General features: G+C 44.1%; 1 protein-coding gene across 1 annotated transcript in view; it reads left to right on the forward strand.

Moving 5' to 3' along the window:
* Gadl1 (glutamate decarboxylase like 1) overlaps positions 1–25,631 on the forward strand; it is a 139,233-nt gene that overhangs the window by 14,710 nt on the left and 98,892 nt on the right. The window contains exons 6-10 of the mRNA XM_029543497.1: positions 3,751–3,830; positions 3,957–4,011; positions 9,383–9,499; positions 14,674–14,738; positions 15,404–15,485. Coding sequence (XP_029399357.1) covers positions 3,751–3,830; positions 3,957–4,011; positions 9,383–9,499; positions 14,674–14,738; positions 15,404–15,485 — 399 coding nt within the window. The remainder of the gene's footprint in view (positions 1–3,750; positions 3,831–3,956; positions 4,012–9,382; positions 9,500–14,673; positions 14,739–15,403; positions 15,486–25,631) is intronic.

Consider the following 25,631-nt stretch of genomic DNA (forward strand, 5'->3'; position numbering starts at 1 on the left):
CTGTCAGCACACTGTAGTCTTGAGTGTATCCCATCTCTGTCAGCACACTGTAGTCTTGAGTGTATCCCATCTCTGTCAGCACACTGTAGTCTTGAATGTGTCCCATCTCTGTGAGCACACTGTTACCTTGAGTGTATCCCATCTCTGTGAGCACACAGTGGCCTTGAGTGTGTCCCATCTCTGTGAGCACAGTTACCTTGAGTGTGTTCCATCTCTATGAGCATACCATTGCCTTGAGTGCAAAGTTATAGACTCAACCTGTCCATTCTGATGCAACTTGCACCTTCTTCCTTTCCCTGCTTGAGGTCATAGCAGCTACGGTATTTTAATTTCCACCTTAATGACCACCCTCATTGCTTATTATTAACAAATCAACAAACTAGCTCAAAAACAGAATCACACCATGTCGTGTTCAGTAAAGTCCTCAAGGCTCAGGGTAGTTGCCAGCTGCATGTCATTATTTGTCTTTAGGCGTTTAGATAGTGGGCACCCAGTGGCCCACCGTCGCTCCATGGTCCTATCAGTAATTCTTTTTATTTTCTCAATCTTCACTGCCCCAAATCCCCGCATTCTTAGTTACATATCCAGATATGGAATGCATATATCGTGCACTGGAGGTGTTTCTGCATGCTCCCCTTTTTGACTGAGTTCATCTCTTGTTATTGGCCAACATGATCATCACTGTCGACTCCTGAACGGTCGCTGGCCTTTCCGGTGCCGAGAGGAGATCTGTGGAGAGAAGTGACACAATTCTGTATTTGTGACTTGGTTAGCACTTTTCTATGAGTGCCTTGAGTATGAAGTGAGAGGTTTTTTTGTTTGTTTTGTTTTGTTTTGTTTTTGAGCTTTGTGAACAGAGATTGTTTTTGAGAAACAGCACAGAGCCGAGATCAGTGTCTGGCACTACAAGACGTGGGTCAAAAACAAGCACTTAACTTCCAGACAGTGAGTAACCTGGAACCAATTCCTCCTAAGCAGGACTGGCACCAGGGATTGAAATGAGAGGTCTAGGATGCTGATCTCTGGGCTGGTCCTACTTGAACCTTGCACCTCAGTATTTCTTCTATGATGTGCTACCTTGCCTGAGGAATACACACACACAAAAAAATCTATTCATTCCAGATAGGTCACATATGACACAGCAAAGAAACAACGCCACATATGTCTACCTGGTGATCCAGTGAGCTTACCATGGTTACTTAAAGGAGTGAGGGTGTGGATAGGGTGTTACATACAGCTGGGGTATTCCAAAGTCCATAGCATCTGAAAAGCCAAGCCCAGCATGGGCAGGACCTATGAGAGTTGAATCCCTGGAGTTGGCTGCATGACTTGAAAGTAAATCAGCCGGCTGGGGAGTTTCTTCTCCTGGCAACTGTCAGCACTCTTAAAACTTTGGAGAGGGGCATTGTGAGTCCTGTACATTTCAGGAACTCTCTGAGTCTTGTAGGTCTTTCTTACTTCCTGAGCCTTAGGGGAATGTTTTCATTTAGAGGAAATGGCTATACAATGCTTCCCTGAGCTGGTGTGGGATGGATGCACCCCCACACCCATGACCTGGTCTTCCCAGCAGGAAATCAAGTGCCCTTTAAGATGTTCAGAGCATGAAAGTGAAGGCCATCCATCTGCGTTGACCCTGGCATCTTTAGAAGTGGGACTAATTTTATGATCTTGGAGAAATCTCCTGAGCATTTCTGCTTTCTCTCCCTGGAATGGCAACACTGACAGTCTGCTGCTCTTCTTACCTGAAAATTTGAGCATCCAATTAGTCAGCACTAGACCCAAAGTATTCTGGACACAGCACACACCAATCAGCAATTCATCCTGAAAGCCTAGGTCCTAGGAAAAGCATCCAAGGTCACAGGCAAAGCATCCTTGCAAGAACCAGAAGGCGACACCAGCTCAGGACTGACTTCCATGCTCTCGCTGGCTCACTGCTTCATGTTTGTGGAAACTGGTAACCACTTGGGTGGTTACACCTTCTGTAGATTTACAAAACCTGTGGGGAGGCTGAGTTTCAGCATGGCCAGTGACGGAAACAACCACCATTTACCTCAAAATGCAGGTCCAAACACCCAGGGTTTCCTTTCTCCACAACTAGTTGACATATCTGAAGCCTCACTCCATTCTCTCTCCACTTTCAGGACCCTTCTTCTCAGAAACTCTCAGGTGTTTGCCTTTTAGTTGGCAGACATTAAAAAAAATACATCTGTTTCTCTGCATTTGAGGATGCGACTGGACTGTCCCAGGTCCTGACATCCTGGGGATTAACTCCATGGCCGCCGTTCTGATTCCTAGTCTAGACTTTTGCTCAGCCAGCATTGGTTGGAGAAAGTGAGCTGTTTCTCATGGGGAGAGGGCTGTGATTTTCCTTACCATCAGACGTCACTGGAAGCAGGCTAGCATTTATCATTAGGAAATCGATAGCTGCTCAGATAGCTGGCAGGACACACATCTCTGGTGAGAAATAATTCACCTTGGCTGTGTCCCCTCAGTTGTGCAGGAGTGTTGCCCCCAGCCAGCACAGGCTGATGTAGCCCTCAGACATTAATTACATTTTTTATGTACATTATTACTCTCCAATATGCATATGTTCTGTGACACCCTGAAATAAATGCATCCTACGGGCATTTGGGATGTGTCCTGCTTGATATTTGGAAATTAATTATTTAGGATGGTCTCATTTTTCCTGGTTGTATGACTCCTTCTGCATTTTACTTTTACAGTTGTTTTTTTTTAAAAAAACCTCCCCTTTTGACAAAAGGAGAAAAAAATGACCACATTTGAGGAAATACATCAAGCTAAGTGAGAAGGCATGACTATTCTTTTAATGCATCCTTCCCTACAAATTAAAGTTACTTTTTTTTTGGTATAATAATGTTCTTTATTGCCTTTGTTTCTCTGGCATGAAGAAGAATGACCTGACCTGTCCTCCTTCATACACAAAGAACGCCTTCTTCCATGTTGGAGTGCTAATTATGGGATAGGCTTTGAAGGGTGAGGTGGGGGGTCCAACAGTCTCCAGCCTTGCCAGTATTGTCAACAGGAAATAGGCTACACCTGCCAGACCCAACCATTGTCCTCATTCAGGCCATGCTGGAGTACAGCCATTACCTGTCAGTGTTACTTTGATCCATGTGATGCTAGCCATATTTCTATAGGGCTAACCTGAGCCTTGATTTCAATGTTATGAAATTAGTCAAGTGTCTGATCTTTGTTTATAACTGATCATTTTTTCCCTCTAGGAAATAATTAAACCTTTCTCTTGTCATCTTTGAGATAACTTCTTGTCTCTCCTCAGAGGATTTTAGGTCAGCAGTGAACTAAATTCTAAGCTTACGTTAACTCGCCCATAAGCGTACTGTCACGAGAGACTTTTCTGAATCCACCAAAAGACTAAGAACCTTCAGTGACCAAGTCTGCTCCATGCATTAAGCTGGGTTCACACATTAGCCATTTCTTTCTGTGATGAGCTGCTGGCATAGGCTTTATTGATACAATGCTTTCTGGATTGGCAAACCTAGTTCGTTATTTATTCAAGGTTCCAAAAATTCTGCTTTCTTTGACCCCAAAGTCAACTGTCGCTGCCACTAAGCAACTCAGTCCAGTTACCATTTTCTTTCTTCTATGCAATCATGTTCCAAAGACTGTGCCGAGGCTATGAAGACACATGCAGCAGCAGTTTAGACAGTAAATAATACGTGTTCCGTGCTTACATTCATTTCTGATCCTCTCCCTCCCTCTCTAATTCAGTGTCATTACTCTATGAAGAAAGCAGCCTCGTTCCTTGGGATTGGCACCCAGAACGTGTACTTTGTAGAAACAGATGAAAGGTAACAAGGGTGGGAGCCGGGGCAGAAGCGTCTCGGGTGGAGCGGGGAGAGCCTGCCTTCTAAAAGCTCAACCTTTGCCTGTTAAGTACTGCACATAACCAAGTGTCTCAACTCTCTACCCCTCAGAGGGAAAATGATACCGGAGGAGCTGGAGAAACAAATCTGGCGAGCGAGAGAGGAGGTGAGAGTGAGGGCTTGGGAGAGGTGGGCGTGGGTGGTGCCCGTGAGGCAGGGAACGCGGAGAGAATGCACACCACCAACCCTGTTGTAGGAGTGTGTGAGAGAAGAGCGCGTGTCACGGTTAACGCAGGGAAACTAGGGAGCTGTCTTCCGTAAGTTCTATGTCTTGGTGCACGGCTCTCCGATTTCTCGGGGGCTTTCATCCTGGGTGGCCAGAGTCCGTAAACACGGGTGTCATGGTAGGTGGTCTCGATCTCTCTCCCTGTCCTCGCTTGGGGAATCTCTTAGTCTAGCACTTCTGTGCCAGAATGTTTTGTCTTCCTGAGCTGCTGGAACAGATGATGCTGGCGAGTTTGCTGCTGGAGAAAGCCAGGCCTGACCATGCTTCACCGATGGGACCCTGCAAGGCTGGTCTTCACACAGGACTCTGAAAACGTGGCTGGTTGCGTTCACCTCAGATTGCTTCTTGGGCCCAAACTGGTGCACCTGTGCTAGCTTTCCTTCCTCCCATTCAGCTCTCCCCTTCCTCTTCTGCTAACTGAGCTGCAGACACATGGTAAACAGGTGGTTTATGCAAATGGTCTCTTCTCATAGGCGTTTGCATTTGAAGATGGATGGGTTCATTATTTTAAGCCTTAATATCATATTTATATTGTTATACTCTCTCTTTACAAAGCTTGTGAAATTACTTTACCCCGGGGTAGGCTAAGTTACTACAGCTGGTTCAGAAGCTATACTTAATTTTATATTAAATTACATTTTATTTATTTGGTGGGATGAGAGGGGTGTGCATGCCGTGGTCCACATAGAGAGGTCAGAGGACAACTTTTAGGAGTTGATTCTCTTCTTATTTTCAGGCTTGGTAGTAGCTGCCTTTATTCTGTGAGCCATCTTGCTGGCCTTGGAGTCTATACTTAAAAAAAATCTGTTACTGTCGTAGGTGCGTTGTCTTCAGGTGCGTGTCTTCAAACCTACATGTACCGTTTCAGTTACTGTCTCACTGTCTGTGTAGACATGATCATTGTCTGAGGGGCTCACGTGCTCACAGCCTCAACTGGGTAAAAATTCTCCCAAATAGGGTCAGATTTTCCCCCTTCATTTGCTTGTTTTGTTTTTCTTACTACCAGCCACAAATGCTTCCCTTTGGATGTTCTTTCTTCTCTTCCCACACGGTTTCTTATCGAAGAGAACTGTCATGACGCTAGGCGTGCTCGATTGTGGACAACACTGAGGGTTCTACTTGGATGGCTCACAGTCTTTCCTCTTTCCTCCCTTTTCTCAAGCCCTCCATTTCCTCTCTCCCCTCCTGTTCCCTTTCTTTCCCCTTCCTATCCCTTCCCTTCCTTCTTCCTTTTCTCCATCTGCCTGTCTGCCTCTCTGCCTGTCTGCCTGCCTGTCTGCCTGCCTGTCTGCCTGCCTGTCTGTCTGTCTCTGTTCTTCCACTTTTCACTGTAGATGGCCTAGAAGTTTACAGAGCAGATGTAGCATGCCTCTTACCACCCATCAAATGCACACGCAGATGCAGTGAACTTTTCTTCCGTCTCCAGCTCAGTCCCCTTTCACTGCTCCAAATTCTGAGACAACCTCCCCCCACCCCCGCATCATTCCATCTATCCAGAATTAGTTGAGTATACCTGTGAAGTATAGGCAATCTTACTTTTGAAATAGTACTATAATTATAAAGGTAATCATTTCTTAATATAACAAAATATTCAGTTTATACTAAAAGTTTCCCTTTCCCCTTTAAAACAGTAGCTGACTTATTTAAGGAAGAATTCAGAAAAAGAAATCTCATATATATGTATATATATATATATATATATATATATATATATATGATTTTTAGATATGATATAGTAATCCTTCTGCCTCTATTCTTCTGCCTTGAATTGCTTTGAGGAGAATCCGTGTCCCTGGGTTTCAGCTCACGTTAAGGCTGTACAGATTCTGACTCTCCTCTGCACTGTCTGTCCTTGTGTCTCCTGGAATATGGTACTTGGACCTCTGTGAGATTCAAATAGGATTTCTTTTCATTTTTTTATATTTTTACATCTTGTTCTCCTTGGGGAGGATGCCCTCTGCCTCCTTCTGTGATGGCATTGAGCAGTGGAACTTAGTGTCCTTTGGGTCCACCCATCTACGTTGAGTCCTCTCTTACCCCAACCTCATGAGTTTGGCTGCCCTGGTGACCATTACCTGGAGTGAGTTTGCAGTTCATGTTCCTGTCCCTCCCTCACTCGTTGGCAGGCCTTCTGCTCCAAATAGAATGTTTCCTCATGGATGCTTAGTTTCCCTAAGGAAATGATCTTCCCAGGCAAGGAGGAAAACCATGTCTTCTTTGCTTGCCTGATTTACCAGTTCTCAAGATTCCGAGATCGTTTTCCACGCACCGCCCCCAAGCACAACCTCCAGTGTGTAAGCACAATTAGCAGTTTATGTTTCTAGCATAGGTTGGTCTGATTCCACTGGAGTCATTACTTTTTTTCTTCAATTTGTGTTTTTGTTTTTTGATATCCCATGTATATTAAACTGACATAATTCTTTTTAAAAACGATTTATTTATTTATTTGATGCGAGTACACTGTAGCTGTCTTCAGATACACCAGAAGAGGGCATCAGATCCCATTACAGATGGTTGTGAGCCACCATGTGGTACTGGGAATTGAACTCAGGACCTTTGGAAGGGCAGCCAGTGCTCTTACCTACTGAGACATCTCTCCAGCCCAAAACTGACATAAGTCTGAAGCTGAGACCAGGAACAGAAGTTTGGAAAAATGAAATTGCTTCAGGCACGTTGAAAAGGACAGCAACAAGGACACACTGGTATTTCTGCCCAGTTTCCTTTAAAGTCAGTGCCTACATGGGTATGGATTCACCAGCAACCAGTCTTGCATCCATTTGCAGACACAGGATGCAAGGGTTTGTGGAGCTCAGTGGCTTAGCTGCTTCTCTCTTTTCCAGTGTTTCTTTCACAGTACTTCTGACACAGAGCCATCAGCATGGGGGTTTGTGCTGGGGTTGAGCTCTCTGAGCCAAGGCTGCCCATTAAAACTTCTTTTAGGCAACAACCTTTGCTTGATATTGTCACAGACACATTGCAAACTGCAGGACACCAACAAAGTAGTTATTGACCAGTACAGCAAGTAGGAGCACTGTCTATTTCCAAGGTGATTTTGAGCATGAGTGTTTGAAGCCACAAACTTTCCTATGGAATATAGCTCACAGGCAGTGTGAGATCAATACTGTTTCCCTGAACTTCATAGTTAACAACCAGAAAGGAAAGGAGGCAGGAACACACACACACACACACACCAGGAAATAAATTTCACATAAATGCATGGTTTCTGGATCTATTAAACACACGTAAATTAATAGGTGAGTAGAACTTATTAGAATCCTCCAGTAGCTTACCTGGGTATTTTCTCTTGCTGGTCAAAACATCATACAGTGTATGGGGAAGATCCCATCATTAAAGACACCTTACACAGCTTCAGCAAATGCCTTTTTTTTGTCTGTTGCTTTGAATGAATGACTGATCTGACCCCGTTCTCATTCTGTTTAGGTCACTGACATGATAAACACTTAACCAGTTGTGGTTGAGTGCAGGGAAGAATTCCCCATGCTCATGGCTCCCCAATGGGGGCTCTGTCACCTCCTGGCCCGGCTCTGAAATGGTTGGGGTAGATCCAATCCTGTGTGCCCCAGGTGTCTCCCCAGATGGCAACTGGATTCATTCTGTGCCCCTACTATGATTCCTGAGCATCTCAGTTGGGGGATGTGGGACCCAGTGGTCTCCCTCTGCCTCACTTCTCATAGAGAAATAACATCTTTCTATCAAAAGGTCAGTTATGTTGTAATAAGTTTGGTTCAGATACAAGTGACTATGGCATGCAAGGAGATAAGCATCTATTGTGATAACAGTAAAGTTCACTAAAAATCTGAGGGGAACTTGGCACTATGCTAAATGGAAGTAAAACAATTTTCAGAAGAAATGGAATGGACAAGAGAGTCTCATTCCTCATGTTCTAAAACCCTAGGGCTCATGCTACCCACAATCCCTCAGTTGTCTATAGATTGTCCCTGTCACTCTCCTCTTTTTCTGCCTGATTGGCATGAAGCTGCTGCTGTGTGCACCGTGCTTGACTAACTTGGCCGTGATTATTTTTCATCTCTGTGTTGTGCCCATTGTCTTAGTCAGGGTTCTCTAGAGTCACAGAATTTATGGACTAAATATGTGTATATATATATATGTATTAAGGGAATTTATTATGATGATTTACAGTCTGTAGTCCAACTAACTCAACAATGTGAATGGGAAGTCCCAGAATCTAGTAGTTGCTCAGTCCCACGAGGTTAGTTGTTTCAGCTGGTCTTCTGTAGAAGTTATTCTAACTGATGTGCTAGCAAGTAAATGCAAACAGTGAAGAGGAGAGAATCTTCCTTCTTCCAACATCCTTACGTAGGCTTCCAGCAGAAGGTGTGGCCCAGATTAAAGGTGTGTGCCACCATGCCTGGATTTGGGTCTTGTTTTGTCCCAGGCTGACCTTGAACTCAGAGATCTCCTTGCCTTAGTCTCCTGGAATTAAAGGCATGTATTACCTTGCCTGGGCCTAAGATTTTCACGGCCACTACACCTCAAGATCTCCATGTCAAGATCCAGGTCAGAAACCTGTCTTGCAGGAACAGCCATCACACCCAGGATCTCCTTTTTCTCCTCCATGGGCCCCTGGCATCTGATGCAAGCATCAGCTGTGTGAGGAGAGGACCAAGACAGGAGTAAGGCTGCCCGACATGGATAGACCTTCCCTGGGAGATTGCTTCCTTCTCTCTGTTCCGTGTCTGCACTTGACTGCATCTTCGTCTGGCAGCTGTATTTACTTAAATAAGCAGACAGGCCTGTACGATTCACCCCTGGGGCTAGATTTTTGTCTGCCAGTCCTGCCTGTATTTGTTTGGGTGAGAGGGGGCACTGCAGGCTCTATAAAAGGGCAGACTGTCTCCTCAAGAGCATCCAATAAACCTACAGAGAGACTTTCCATCATTTACGGTGGTGGTGTCCATTTTGGACCTGGGTCATTACCAGAACATGAACTTGATGGACAGAATACAACGGACGGGACCTGACAGCAATATTCCTGACTCTAGCCATTGATCGGGACCAATGTAGGACCAGGTTACAGCATTTTCTCACTGTACTCAACCTGTTTATAATCACCAGAGGCCACATAGTATGGAAGTGTCCCAGCACTCACTGAATCAACCACGACCTCCAAGGAGGCCCGTTTTTCATATATTCCATGTTCACACCTTCCGACAAGGTGAGTTTCAGAACAGTGGTGATGATTCTCTTTCTGATTGGCTCCTTTCCACAGGGGGCGGTGCCGTTTCTTGTCTGTGCCACCTCTGGTACCACCGTGCTGGGCGCCTTTGACCCCCTGGATGAGATTGCTGAGGTCTGTGAGAGGCATGGCCTCTGGCTCCATGTGGATGTAAGTCCGTCGGTGTGTTTGTCTATCTGTCTGTCTAACCTCCAAGTCCTTCCCCAGCTTCTCACACTCTGAGAATCTAGAAGCCTCTTACTTAGAGTTATGTTTCTCATTTGGGAAATGAGCATACAGTTACTTTAAGGCGTCCAGAAGATTCTAAGACCTCAGATCTGTTTGGACATTGTTCTCTGGGTTCCACGGGACTTTCTCCTTTCCCACGAACCATCTTTTTGTTTTTGGTCTCCCAAATCGGCAAAGCAGTGGCATGTCAGGGAGACAGTTACCGGGAAACCAGAGACTGTGACTTTGATTTCTGATCTGCATCATCTTCTCCTTTGGGCTCAGCCCCAAGTTTGCAGTTGTTCAGTTGCAGGAGGAGATGGCCAATGAAGTATCTTCCAGCTCTAAAATTATGATTCCAATCAGCGAGAAAGTGCAGAAAAAGAAAAAAAGTATCCTACCTTCCATAATTATGTGTCTTAATTAAAGCAGGTTTTAGCTGGATCCATAATAGATAATTGTTTGAGGGAAAGGGATATAATTTATGTTCTTCATAATTTTCCAACTTAAAGGCTTGGATTTTTTTTCTAATTCATTTCATAAGTCCTGGGGTTTTTCATAATACATTTTCCTTTAAGCTAAAGATAATTTTTATTACAGGTCTACTTGTTCAGGGTTTAAAAGTTCCACATGTTTTATTTCATTCCCTCCTCTCCCTGCCCTGCCCTCCTTTTCCCTTCTTCTCCCTCCTCTTCCCTGCCTTTCCCCTTTCTTTTACCCGCCCCCATCTTTCTGTTCCTTTCATCCCCTCCTTTCTCCTCTTCCCTATAGGCATGAACTTTTTGCAACCTACTTTTAATAAGGGTTCAACCTCTTCTCTAGTCCATCACCCAACAAAGGTGGTGGAAAAAGTTATTGGGATGTTGGGGAAGTGGACCTGTTCAGCAATAGCTCTTTGGGGGCAAGCTTGATCTTCTTCAGCTGCAGTTCAGTCCCTTAGCAAACACTGAATATGACTCAGCAGCTGGAGACCAATCCTCCAGGCAGGCAGACACCAGGCACGAACCAGCAGCCATCGTTCAATCCTGAAGGATTCTTTGGGCTTGCCAGCTAGCCTGAGGTGAGGCCAAGAAAGTGATAAACTGATGCAGTAACCTCTCAGGAACCTCACAGGAAGTTCTTTGGTGAGCTTCTCTCAATGGCAGCCTAGTGAAGAATAGCAAGGTGGAGTGAACCAAACCAATGATCAATTAGTGCTTATCTCCCGGTGTCTGTGGGGTCGTACTTACCTTCCTTCATCAAGCATGTCCTTTCAAGTGTCTGCTTTAGCAAGACATCATTTGACATAACTAACTTTCCAAAGAAACCACGTTTCCACTCCACTTCCCCTCTGTGTTTTCCTCCTCCTCCCCTCCCCTACTTTTCTTTACATTCTTCCCTCGTCCTTGCCTCCTTCCCCTCCTCTTCTTCCCTTCTCTTCTCTTTCTTCCCCCTTTCCCCCCTCTCTTTTCTTTCCCTCCATCTTTCCCTCCCTGGCTTCCTTCCCTGCTCTTCCCTACCTTATTCCTTTCTTTTATATGAATCCAGGCGTTTGTGGGTTTGAATATACCTTAGAGAAGGAATGGCTGAACATGTTCAGGAGGCTTTAGTGTGTCTTCCCAGGCAGGAGAGTAGTCAAGATCTTCCTGATGAGAAGAGATATGTAATAACTCACTGAATGGAAGATGGCCAAGCGTTAAGGACATACACCACATATATTTTATAGTTCAGTCCATTTTATTCTTCTGAAGTCAATTGTCTACAGAATGATCTAGGGAGAGCACTTGAGTTCTTTAAGGTTTCACTAAGTAGATGGTAATGTTGGGTGAACCAGACACAGGCTCACTGGAGTCACAGGGCTGATTAACATGCCAATAGCAATACTTCAGTTGATTCTTCATGACTTCGTTAAAAGGAGCTTGCATATTCTTGGAGCTTGCATATTCTTATCTGCTCGATTTTTAACTTACACCTTATTGATTTTTATCTCCTTAGAAATGTGGTGATACTTAATGCCTTAAGAGATAATGTGAAGTGATTACTTTAGTTAACCATGGAAATAAGGAGAAACAATCAAATATGCCAACATTCTCTTTAAATATTCTACTCTCATAAGGGAAGCATCAATCGGGGTTACAGGTTTACAAAGAACATTGTAGCTACAGCAGCTTTGAAATTGGAAATGATCTGAAGAGATTTATGTGGCTTAGACAGAATTTGTAATTTATAGATGGTAAGAAAAATTTGAAGAAAATTCTTTACTGAGAAAATCAGGTACACTAACTGAATGTATTTGCACATCATAGGCATCCAACCGATTGTGCTTGCACATAGTAGGCATGTTATGTGAGAGTAAATTTGACAACAGCCTCTCTGAATTTGTTTGAAGAAACAAACACATCCTAACATTAAGACAGTTTTTATTCATCCTGCACAGTGTCAGATATCTAATCCATTGGACACTTTGATTACAATAGAATAAAACTTATGTTTAGGAAATGTCATATACTATACACAGTCCATTAATGTTAAAGGTAAGATCTTGGCAGAATCACAATAGTTGCCCTGACTTATACATTTCTAAGGACATTAACTCTTTTTCTGGTTTTGTGATATCTTTTCCCATCCACTGTGAGAATGAATGTGCGACTCCTTCGGGGCTGACCACCTTTTGGGAGCAGAGGCTGGTTCCCAGAGATCTCCCTCTTTCCCTCTAGTTGCCACAATTCCCATAGAAGCTTTGGGATAAGCATTCTATCTATGTCTATTTTATTTTTGAAATAGGGTCTCAAGAACTTGCTATATAGCCAAAGATGACCTTAAAAAGTCCTCCATCCTCTTGCCCCTATCTCCCAGGTGCTGGGATTACAGGTCTATGTTATCACTCTGTACTTATTGATCTCAGGCCTTTGTGAATGGCAGACAAACACTCTACTAACCAAGCTATGTCTGCAGCCCCTGTTGTCTTTAAACTCATGAGCTTGGCAGGCTGCAGAATCTTGTCTCTATTCTTGTCCTCACCTGTATTTCAAGGCTAACTCTATTAACGTATGAGCAGACAACCAGAGAACAAGATCTTGTGATGCTTAACATGTACTAAGACCTCAGTGACAGTCCTTAGGGAGGGAGAAAGTCATGTCATCCCACCAGGACAGTGATTAGTTTGATGTTGTAAATTCTTTGAGGAAGGGAAATAACTAGAAGCAGGACCGTGGCATCAGCAGGGTTAATTTATTTTTTTCTCTGTTTAAATCTATTGAGAAATATATTTGTCCATAGATGTTCCCTATCCTGCCCAATGACTCTGTGAACCAAGAGAAGAATTCTTGAGATTTCAAACTTAAATTTGGCTCAGAAGGATTAATTTAGGGGGTGAGGAAGAGTCAGTGGTTGTACAGGGGGCCAGGGACAGTGCAAATGTAGGGAATGAGACTGGTTAATGGCAGGAGAGTGGAAATGGGCATGACCAATATGTCCTGCTTGCTTCCAGCCTCAGTCAAATTGGGTCTTTACGAGGCCTGTGGGATGTGGCAGCATTGAGAAGGTGATTGTAGAAAGGACTAAATGACACATCCAGTGTGTTCATTCTTTACCTGCGGATTTGGGGAATCACAAAAAGCACAAGCCATGGCGTCTTTGGGGATTTTGTTGAATCAGGGCAGCAACTGAAAGGATCCCACTGAGGGTTCAGGGTCTGCACCTTGAAGATAGGTTCACTTTAAGGGTCACACAGAAGTCTGACCCTGGTGTAAGTTCATCCTTAAGTTTGTACCACACAGCTCACAATCCTCACCCTCGCCCCTGCTATGAATGGAAGTTACTCTTAGAAGGGATTTAATGCCATAGCGTGGTTGGTGCTATACTATTTTGGCTACCGATGGGCAGCTCCAGTAGTACTCTGAGAGCTGTAAAAGTATCTCATTTCCTTCCTCTTCTACCTCTAGACTGCACATAGTCTTGCTGCTTCATAATATATGGTGGCATCTATCTACCTTTGACCTTACTATTGAAGACAATAGTGTCTACCTGCTGGGCAACTCTAGAACTCAACTGTTGCCTGAAGCATCCCCATCTCCCCTTACCGCCCCCCCCCCCCCCGTGATACTCTCTCATTGGCACAATGATCCCTCTGACTAATCCACAATAGTATCAGATAAAGAGAATGGGCTTGGGATCCTCAATCTGGTTTCAATTACCCATGATACCCCAGAGTATCTACCTGGTACCTCTGAGCCTTAGTTTCTTGCAGAAGTGGAGACAGCCATAACTCCATCCTTCACAGAATGCTGTGGAATTTCATGGGGGGGGGGGAATCTCAGAGCATTCAGCAGGGCGCAAGGTCAGACGTGCTTAGAGTCTCTCCCTGCAGCTGCCCTTCGTTGTCTTATAGATTAAAACTCACAGTTGTGCACCATGTTTAAGAACAGGTTAACTACCATGTCCTCCCATTTGGATTGTGCCTCCTTTCCTTCCCGTCCCCTTCCCATGAGACTTCCCATCCATGTTCCTTGCCCCTGTGCCTCCTTTCCTTCCCGCCCCCTTCCCATCCATGTTCTTTGTCCCATTCTTCGGTACTTGGGATGTCATCTCTCCAATCGACCACCCCCTTACGTTTCAAGCTCCCTCACTTCTGTTCTCCTACACTTTGCTTGCAAGTATTTCTGAAAACCTCTTGGCCAAAATGATCTAATTTTCCCTAGAGGATAATTTTCCACCTACCCAACCCCCGGTGACCTTCTAGCTACTTTGCCATCAATGTCCTCATTCACGGCACAGAACACTAGCCTTTGGTTCATGACTCATAGTACATAATGTGCAGCAACACTAAGAAGATCCCATCTGTTCCAGACCAAAGCATCAGGAGGGCATGGGCTGCATCTTTGTAACTTATTTTTGTCCATATAAAGCTCAATTGGCTATTAATAAACCAATTTCTTTATGAAGTGTGATTTTTTTTTACATCTATGAGTCAATGAGGATTCTACTGGGGTTCTGATCACCTGATCAGACTCACAGAATTTGAATCAGTAAGCATGATATCAAATGTACCAAATGACATGTGTGGCTCTGCTATGGCAGTTCATGGGTAGGGCAATTACACTGAAGTAACTGTTTTGGTTATATAAATATCTCAACAGGCCTCTTGGGGCGGCTCAGCTTTGGTGTCAAGAAAGCACCGCCGACTCCTGCATGGCATCCACAGGTAACTTTAGTCTCCTGTTTTGCACTTTCACTTTTATTTAGGGAAAAAGCAATTGTTGGGATGTCTCTGTCTGAGTGGAATTTAGAAAACATGGCTGGGGAAATAACTCAGTCAATTAAGTCCTTACAAAAGGACCCAAGTCTGTCCCCCAGAATCCATGTGAAAAATTGCCATACGTGGTAGTAGACACATGTAATCTAGTGTTGGAGAAGAGACATAGGCTGGTTCCATGGTCTCACTGCTCTGCCATCCAAGGCCATTCAACCTGCTCTGGCCAACAAGAGACTCTGTCTCAAAGCACCAAAAAGGCAGATGCCATCCTGAAGAATGACGCTGAAATTTCACCTCTGGCTTCTACACACACACACACACACACACACACACACACACACACACACACACACAAACACAAAAAACCAAACCAGAACAAAACAAAACCCAAACAAACAAAACAACAAAACAAAAACAAACAAACAAAAAACCACACACATACACACTACAGAAACCATGTTTTCTCAAACAAAACACCCTCTAAATTGTTCGCATCCCTTAGATGAGGAATCCCATGGACTGATAATGTGTATAGGAGACCTCAGTAGTATTTCCCATCTCCCTACAGTAGTTAGCCAGGCCCCTGTCTGATCTCTCTTTCTTTGACACTACAGGGCTGACTCAGTGGCCTGGAACCCACACAAGATGCTGATGGCGGGAATCCAGTGCTCTGCTCTACTTGTCAAGGACAAATCTGTGAGTTTTCCTGTGTTTTTACAGCAATCGAATGTGCTCAATCTCCAAATTTGTAGACACTCCATGGTTGCTCATTCATTGATGTCTTGAACGAAGTGTAGATAATCCCCAGGAAATGGCCATGAACTTGAAACAAAAGATAAGTAGACTCAGAGAAAAAACTTGTGCTTCTCTAGTAGCCTCGTGGATTTGATTGAGGCATTATATAATCTTATCCATTAGAGAAAAAATAAGGTCTCTTATACCCTCATTTTGATTATACGTTAAAACTTGGCTTTAAATCTCAGTTCTCTCTCTGTGTCTGTCTCTCTCATTGATTGAGTCTGGAATTTAAGTCATGTCAAAAATTCTGCTCACTGGAAAGTGGAACAGATGTGTGTCACACATTAGCTCAGATACTTAATTCGCTTATTGGAGACTTAGTTGTGTGTTTCTATGGGAGGGTATTAGTTAAGGGCTGGCCTCTGAGTGCAGGCTTCCTGGGGTTGGCTTGCTCAAGCTCTTTCTGGAGTACGAGGGAGAGTTGAGCACTACTCTGGATGACTGGAGTAAGTGGGACAAGGGGTGCTGAGCTGCTGAGCTCCTCTTGGCCAGACGCATGAAAGACATGCTTCATGCGGGTTAAATAAGGATCCTGTGGGAAGTGGCCCAGGCTGAGAAGTGCCACCTCATTCTTAGAAATGCCTCCTCAGGATCTGCCTTCAGCATGTGGGTGATCTTTCCCAGCCATCTGTTTACATCAGAGGGGACTCCCTTTGCCAACGTGAAAGTCATTTCGTTATTTTTTTTTAAAGGAGTTTTATTGCAAATGAAAAACATATTTAAAACTTGAAGTTTTACTCTTACATGTGAAGATATTTAAATGGTTTTTCTTTCTTTCTTTTTGACAAATAAATGTGATATTTTATGTTAGCACCCCGTGTGTTTTGACATGGCCAAAGAGTGTTCATCCAAAATTAAGAAAGATTTTGCATCTACAGCAGTAGCTACTTTCAGGGATATGGTCTGCCTCCAAATGTTTTGTTAGGTTGGTTCTAGTTGACTAGTCATAGGTGGTTATGGTTGACTGTCTTCACAGTCTGGTTAGAGCTGACTGTCTTCATAGGTTGATAAGAGTTGACTGTCTTCACAGGTTGATCAGAATTAACTGTCTTCACAGCCTGGTTAGAGTTGACTGTTTTATGGATTGTTTACAGTCAACTGTAGTCACAAGTTAGCTATAGGTGACTGTCTTCGCAGACTGATTATACTTGACAGTGTTCCCAGTTGGTTATAGGTAACTATCTTAATTACCACTTGACCCTTTTTGTTTAAAAAATTTTAAAACTGTGAGTTGATTGTATTTATAACTGGAGGTAGTTTAAGATTATCATGCCATTTTGAGTCAAAGAACACACTCAAGTTACTCACAGATGCATATTTAGGACAGGATAGAAATAGGTGTAAGCCCAACTTCCTTTTGGACTCAATTCAGGGACAGAAACAGCCCAGATGCACACTGTGCGCCAGGCACTTGGCATTTCCTTTCTCCCCTCCTCATCCGACCTGAATGACAAACTATCTGTTGGAGTGATGTTCTTAGAAATGGAAAATTTAGACAGAAAGTTCTGAGTACTCTTTATATAACTCCCTCGCTGCTCTGTTCTATCTTCTTCTCTGATCGTATTTGAATGACCTATCAAAGAATTGGCTCACATTTACATAAGTAGGCAATTATACTTCTGAATCATACACCTCATTAGTAAGGGTTACATTTTCATGTTTTGAAAATGAATTCTTCCCTAAGTTGCAGTGATAACAATGGTCCCTGTTCCCATGGCATGATTAAGAGGGTAACAGAGTTACATTCGCTGTGCAAGGGACTGAGCAACTGAAGCAATGCTTTCTTGAGGAAAAACTCATTTTTTACTTAAGTGGATTAGAAAGCTCAGCTATGAGATGGGAGAAACGTCAATCACTTCCAGAAGTTTTTTCTTTGGGAGTGTCTGTCTCATTTACACCTGCTTTCTCTGTGTTATTCTGCTTTATGTTCATTCAGGCAGCCTCTCAGTCAATGGATTTGACTGACCCAGATAGGCCCTACACTGTGCTTATCCTAGGAGTTGGGCAGTGACTAAGAGACATTTCCCATAGTCAGAGAGTTTATCAGTACCCAGAGAAGATGACAACAGAACAGACGTCAGAGCAGATGTCACAAAGATGACATCACATCTTTGTGCGATGTGTGCTTCGGCACATACATGTCTGCAAATGTGCTCACTATGTGATAGCACAAGACAGGCTGACACTGGGATGTCTTCTTCAACCACCACCTCTCAACTTTATGGTTTGAGATAGTGTCTCTCACTGAACCAGAGTTTACTGTTTCTGCCACACTTGCTGGCTTTGAGTCCCCCAAGCTCCACCAGACCCTTCCCAGTGCCGGGAATACAGATGTGCACCACTGGGCCATGCTTTTGTGTGTGTGCTGGGGATTTGAACTTAGGTCCCAGTGCCGGGAATACAGATGTGCACCACTGGGCCATGCTTTTGTGTGGGTGCTGGGGATTTGAACTTAGGTCCCAGTGCCAGGAATACAGATGTGCACCACTGGGCCATGCTTTTGTGTGGATTCTGGGGATTTGAACTTCGGTTCTCAGACTTGTGCAGCAAGTGCTTTAACCACTGAGCCTTCTCGCCAGCCTTACCCATTTGACCCTGTGCTTGGTCTTTTAATAGGAGCACTGAACAACATCAAGACGCCTTGGTTCTAAGTGAGGTAGCTGTTATAGTCTTCTTCTCTTCTTATCATCCCCAGTACCCACCAAACAGCTTCCTTTTTGATCTGCATGTCATAGATCTAGCCAGATGTTTGATGTAGAGCAGTGTAAAAAAGGCTATGAATTTCTGATCAGGATGATACTCATGAGATGAAAATTCTCCCCTCCTTTTTTACTTGTATGCAGTGGTAATAGAACCAGAAATGTGGATGTCTGGCAGTCACCATGTGAATGTAAGACAGTGACCTTAGATTAAACCACCAACACGTCCATAGTGTCAACGAAGAAAGGACAAAGTCTTGCTCTGGGGTAATAACTCTGAATCATTGTGACAACTCTGAATACACCTGCTTTTAGACTCCATGACAGGATTCAAGTGACACGCCATGTCCTTGTGGCTGGAACTATCTCCATTGGGTAAGCTGTGTGCACAGCAGAATATACTCCCCTTTGATACAGAGAAGAATATAAGATGGAGAAATCACAGCAGGGAGATGCGGTATCCCAGGTGCAAAGAACAATATGTGCAGATTTTCTAAGAAAAGAAAGTCCTTGTTAATTTTCAAAAGCTGGAAGGAGTTTGTTGAGACTGACGGAAGCACGGATGATCATGTTAAAATGAGCAGGAAATGGGATGGAAAGTTTGAGCTGTGGGCAGACCACACCACAATTCAGAGATCATCCTAACATTAAAATTAGACCGTATTGGGACTGGAGAGGCAGCCTGGCATTTCAGAGCACTGCTGCTCCTCCAGAGGACCTGGGGATAGCTCCCAACAGCCACATGGTGTCCGTAGCTCTAGTTCCAGGGGATCCTAGGTTCTCTTCTTGCTTCCTTTGGCAGCAGGCAGGCATGTGGTGCACATACACGCATGCATGCATGCAAAACAGCTATATACATAAAGTTAAAATAAATCTTTTTCAAGAATGGAAAGGATTCACCATCTAGGTGGGGCTTCCTGTTTCAGCTAAGCTCATCTGGATAGCTCCTCAGAGCATGCCCAGAATCTTGTCAGATTCTAAATCCTGTCAAGCTGACCATCAGTATTAACCATCAAAGCTAGGGAGTTATAACAAATATGCTATGACATCCTATATCTACATTACATCAACTCTACAGGGCTGGATGGTCACGTACCTATGAGAGATGAAGAATAAGGAGGTGTCAAGGTTGACTCTCTAAGTACTAACATGGCAACTAAGTGACCTAGACTCTTTAGTGAGATGGGGTGAGGAAGGATTTGAGCATGACATTTCTTTATTAACGTGTTGGATATCTACAACGTGGGAATACAATGCATCCAGGGAAAGCAGCTGACATATATGATGTCTTGGCTACGTGGAGGACACTAGCTACCTGAAGGGTGGTTGGAAGCCTTCAGAGGAACTTTAGAATAAGAAAATAAAAAGAGCTCGAAGCTTCCGTCTTTGTCTTAGTTAGGGTCAACATCACCATGACGAAACACCATGTCCATAAGCAGCTTGAGGAGTAGAGGGTTGATTTGGCTGACACACCCTGAGTTGCACAGCCCACTGAGGGAACCAGTATGGGAACTCAAACTTGAAGACTGAAGCTGATGCAGAAGCCATAAGAGGATGCTGCTTACTGTCTTGCTCCTCATGGCTTGCTTTTCCTGCTTTCTTATGGAATCCAAGATCACCAACCCCAGTGATACCACTCACAGTGGCCTGGGCCCTCCTCCATCAATCCCTAGTTAAGAAAATGCACTATATTATATTTTATGCCTATACTAGATCTTATGGAGCCACGCTTTCCCCTTCTATTAGATGACTCCAGCATATGAAGTTGATATGAAACAACCCAGAAAGTCTTGAAGAGCTTCAGGGATTGAATTGAAGAGCTAAACTCTGTGGGAAGGCTGAGTCAGAATGGCCAGGAAGATAGTCGGAGTGATAATGAGTTCAAAGAAACAACGTCTGTGGGAAAATGTGTGTGTTCTTGTCACTAAATTTTCTACAGCAAAAGACAAGTCTAACAAGCAAAGAGCTGAGCACATTTCTTTAAGACCAAGTTGTGTATGACACAGGAGCCCTTAAAAATAACAAATTGAGGGCTGGGGAATATCCCACAGTGGTAGAGTGTTTGCCTAGCATCGTGAATTCCTAAGTTCAACTCAGCTTTAGGGTAAAAGACTTAAAGACTGATGCAGAATATCTTATCACACTATGAACCCCAAGATTGTGTTATTTATGAAAGTACCTGTTTCTAGTTGTAGTGTGTCTCCACCCTTAGAAAACACCTTCAATCCCTCTGGCTGAAATACAGACACACCCTTAGCACACACCTTTAATCCCAGATGATGAAGGTAAAGTTAGTTTGTAGAAGGAAGCACCCATGTTTGAAAGTGATGACTAATTGAGTGGAAGATGATATGACAGATCAGAGAAAGATCTGACATAATAGGCTATTCCCAACTCTCATGGAAAGAGAGAGGAAAGGGAAGCTACGTAAGGGCCAGTGAAGAGAAAGGAGAGGAGGCAGTTTTATTGGGAGTTGTAAAGAGACAGGTTGAAGAGAGATCAAGCTAGACACAGGTGAAGCCAGAAAGAGCTAGAGAATGAGAAGGAGCCAGAAGATTAGATAAGATTGCTAAAGTAAGTTTGAGGCCAAGCAGAGCAATTCAGGAGAAACAGAGAGAAGCTAGATTGAATCAGTCAGCTTGGTGAGGAATGTGAGCCAGAACAGCTGAGTTGAACCAGCCAGCAGCACTCAGAGAGAGCTAGAAAGGCTGAGCCCATTCAGCAGTTTGAAAACATTCTAGGCCTAGAGTAGATTGTATGGAGGCAGAAGTTTCCAGGGCTAGGCCTGGGTTAGCAGACTGGAGCAGCAAGCCCTGGAGACAACAATGACCAGGACAATAAAAGATAATTTAGAGAAGACCACGTCCAAACAGTTTTTCTGTGACTGGCCATATGGAAGTATCATCATGACGAGGAAAGTATAGTGGGCTCAGCATGGCCTGTTTGCTCAGCTTCCTCTCGGTGCTGCGAAGAACCGGGAAAGGAAGAACTACATATAGGAAAGAAAAGTCAAGGAGTTCTTTCATGACCACTTAAGGGAGAAGAGCATCAGAGCAACCTCTAAGCTGTCCCACCATGGAATGCTGTTCCTAGGGTTGTGAGTGACTTCCATTCTTTGTCACTGTATCAATTCCTGCCTTGTTGCTGTAGAAAAATACCAGGCAGAAGCAACTTAAAGGGGAAGGTTTATTTTCACCAAAACAGTGCCACCAGCCAGGGACAAAATAGTCAAATTCATAAGCCTGTGGGGGCACTTTATAGACTCAAACTGCAACATCCTGTCCCTGATTCCCAAAGGGTCCTGGCCATCTCATAATGTAAGGTGCATTCAGTCCGATTTAAAGAGGCTCAGGAGACTTAACAGTCCAACACTGCTTAATAATCCAAATCCGAAGTCTCTTCTGAGATTTGGGGCACACTCTCAGCTGCGAGACACTGTAACATCAACAATCAAGTTACTTCCAATAAACAATGGCGCAGAGTAAGCATCCTCACTTGCCAAGCAAAGAATGGGAAGATAGGAAGCCAGGAGGGCCAAAGCAGTATGAAACCCAGCAGGGCACACACTAAATCCTGGAGCTCAGCCCATGTCTTGTATCAGGGCACATAGAGGCATCATGGGAGCTCAGCTCATGTCTTATATCAGGGCACATAGAGGCATCATGGGAGCTCCAAGGAGTTTGGAAGGCCCTGATGCTGGGTCCCTGCCATTTGCTGGACACAAGGTCCCTCTTGGGGTGGCTTCCCATGCTGCCTCCAGCTCTGAAGACCTTCCACCATCCTGAGGTCTCCATGGCAACTTAGACCTCACCCTCACGGCCTCATACTTAGCTCTGTTGGGGGAGAGAACTAAGAATCTTCCATTTCTCCTACCCCAAATTATTCCTTTGGGGAATTTGGAGGTGCGATCATTCACATTACATAGATACTGAACTCATTGCTAAGCCCCACTCAGGCCCGAGTGTACCTCGACGGGTGCCCAATGAACGGTGATTTTAGTTTAAACTCCCTTCTGCAGATGGCGTAAGGGTTAACTCTAGTTGGAAGATGGCAAGTTAGCAGCAGGCAGCAGTCAGGAAATGATCTCCCTAAACTGTGCTCTGTGGAGTGTTCCTGGCACTGGCCTGAGGGTTAGCTGTGGCATGCTGACTAATTCTCGGCCTTGGTCAGGGGTCACGGCAGGAAACAAAGCACACCCCCACGCTGAAAGCTGGTCTTCTGGAGCACCCTTTGTACCACGAGGATGACACGAAGGCGAGATGGTCCCAGGAATCTATGATTATAAATAGATTGACCGCAGGTATAAAAGCTGTGTGCCTGTGCGGCTGCACAGGAAGAAGGAGCTCTGATACTTTGATCAGCCATGAAAGCCCACGATTCTATCAGTGGCACAGATGAAGGGGGGAAAAAAAAGCTCAATATCCACCTTTCAATTTCTGAGTGTTTATTAGAAGACTTTTAGTTTCCAAAAAGACTCAAAAATAAATGTTAACAGGGAACAGCTCATCAGAAGTCCTTTGGAGTGTTAACACCTCCATTTCATTTCTTCCCACCCCATCATCTGGCTTAACTGCAGAGGCTCATGTTTGAACCCAGCAGCCACAGGGAACTCAAGTGGCAGCTTCCTTTCTTTCTGTGTACAAAGATTATGCTGGCTCTATGGATTGGCTTTGTTCTGTGTGTGGTATGTGTGAGCATATGTACGTGTGCTTACATGTGCGTTGGTGGACTTGTGTGCAAGTGTGTGTATGTGTGTGTGCATGCATGTATGTATGCGTGTGTATGTGTGTGTGTGTGTGTGTGTGTAACAATAAGTTGATGTTGGGTGTAATGTCTTCCTTTATCACTCTCTACATTAAACACCAAGGCAGGGCTTCTCATTTGAAGCTATAATGTGCCAATTTGGCTAATCTAGACAGGCAGCTTGCCTAGCTAAGGACTCCCTGACTCCACCCCCTGAGCACTGGGGTTCCAGGAGGAGGACTGCACTTATGTTAGTTCTGGGAATTCAATTACTCACCGAGCCATCTCTTCAGCCATAAACACAATGGATTTTTAAAAGCCTATGTCCATTTCGAGATTTCTTTTTCCAAAGTGCTAAAGGAAGAAATGACAAAGGAAGGCTCACAGAACACTGCTCCCTGAAGATGCCCTTTTCTCGTTTTCTGCAGCATCCGTACCTTTAAGTGGATGGGTACCCACCTAGTCATCAATCCACAAAACGTGCTGCACAGTTTGCTCTTGCCACACAGCCTTTCAAGTACAATTATGATTACAGTTTTCTATCATTCTGTAACTTAATAGCTGGAAAGCATCCTATCATTTGATATGCCGTAATTTATATAACTGACCCCTGTAAGATTGACTAATTAAATGTTTTAATTTTTTAAAATTATTCTGCTTCTTAGAAATCACATGCACACGTGTTTGCCTGCGTATTAGTGTAGGTGCCTAAGGCCAGAGACATTGTAAGCCCCTGGAGCTGGAGCAACAAGCAGTTAGTTGTAAGCTGTCTGATGTGAGTGCTGGGAACCGAACTCAGGTCCACTGCAAAAGGAGTACACACTCAACAACTGAGCCACCTCTCCAGCCCCACTCTAATTTTTGGGAATTACAAATTTATTTTGTTTTTGTTTTGTTTTGTTTTGTTTTGTTTTGTTTTGTTTTGTTTTTCGAGACAGAGCTTCTCTGGACAGCCAGAGCTATACAGGGAATTACAAATTTAATCGCCATCTTTGATGCTCACTCTGTGTAAAATTCCTAGAAGCTGAAGAACCATGACCTGTGTTCATGATGATTTTCTCTACTTGCTTTGTAATTTCCCTTCAAAGGTTGGTTACATTCCCACTAGGAGAACGTATGTGTTTAACCTTTGACATCAGGGGGTATTTAGGGTTGTCACTCTACTAGGCAAGATATCTGTTCACTTGTAGACAGTGAACTGTAAGCATCTTCCTGTAATTTTATCTAGTGACATTTTATACCTACGTCTCCAGCATCATCCTTGGCTCAAGACATCAACATGTAATCCTTTGCTCCCAAGGTTTCAGATGTGTAGACGGAGAGACAAGGGCTCATTCTCTTTCATTCATATTCCCTCTAGAGGAGGGTCAGCTGTAGATCTGGTGTTTTGTTTGCTTCTTTGTTTGTTTGTTTTGGAAAAGGTAGGAGGAAAAAGAAAGGTAGGGAATTTATTCAGCACACAGCCATGGAGGATGTGCTGAGGGCTATGCAGGGCAGTGGAGAAAGAAAAGAAAAGAAAAGAAAAGAAAAGAAAAGAAAAGAAAAGAAAAGAAGAAAAGAAAGGGAGGGAGGGAACCATGGAAGAAAGAAAGAAGGAAAGGAAGGAAGGAAGGAAGGAAGGAAGGAAGGAAGGAAGGAAGGAAGGGAGGGAGGCAGGGAGGGAGGGAGGGAAGGAACAATGGAAGAAAGAAAGAAGGATAGAAAGGAAGGAAGGAAGGAATAAAGGAAGGAAGGAAGGAAGGAAGGAAGGAAGGAAGGGAGAGAAGAAGGAAAGGAAGGAAGGAAGAGAACAATGGAAGAAAGAAAAGAGGAAAGGAAGGAAGGAAGGAAGGAAGGAAAGAAGGAAGGGAGGGAGGGAGGAAGGAAGGAAGAAAAGGCAGGCAGACAGACAGAAAGGAAGGAAGGACGGAAGAGAGAGAGAAAAGAAGGGGAAGGGGAGAGGAAGGGAGGAGGGAGAGAAAAAAGAGGGAAGGAAAAAAGGAAGGGAAGAGACGAAAGGAGAGGAAAGAGGGAGGGGAGGGGAGGGGACTGATGCCTTCTTCCACCATGGTCCCCCCCGCCCTGAGGCAGAAGCTGGAATCATACACTGGGGTATTTAGTACTTCTCACCTGCATTTCTGGTTCTGTTCTAAATAGTACATTACTGCAATGATTGCTCTTCTGTGACATCCAAAATACACAGAAAAAAAAGAAGAGAAATATATTTCTCATCCTAGAAAGTAAAACAAAGTGTATCTGCTTCAGAGAAGATGGCCTTTCTGCTCTTGTGACCACAGAGTCCACCTGAGCAGAGGCGTTTCCTCGCATTCAGAGAACCCACGTGCCTTTGCTAGACACACATGCATCTCTTCAGAATGGCAGCCCTGTTCACTGCGGTAGGAGAAGAAGAGTGAGGCAAGTGTGGGAAGTGCCTGTAAGGGAGAGGCTCGTCCCTTTCAGATCTCCATCTTCCCGTGCTCGATGCAGCCGGAACCCAGCATCTTCTGGATGCTCACTCTTCATCCGTGATGCTTCTTCCCTGCGACTTTGGCCAAGTGGAGAACAGCATCACTGTGGCAGAACTAATTCCATTCATAATGGACAAAATAGACGTTTCTTTGAA

Source organism: Mus pahari, chromosome 10, assembly GCF_900095145.1.
Source record: "Mus pahari chromosome 10, PAHARI_EIJ_v1.1, whole genome shotgun sequence".
NCBI lineage: Eukaryota > Metazoa > Chordata > Mammalia > Rodentia > Muridae > Mus > Mus pahari.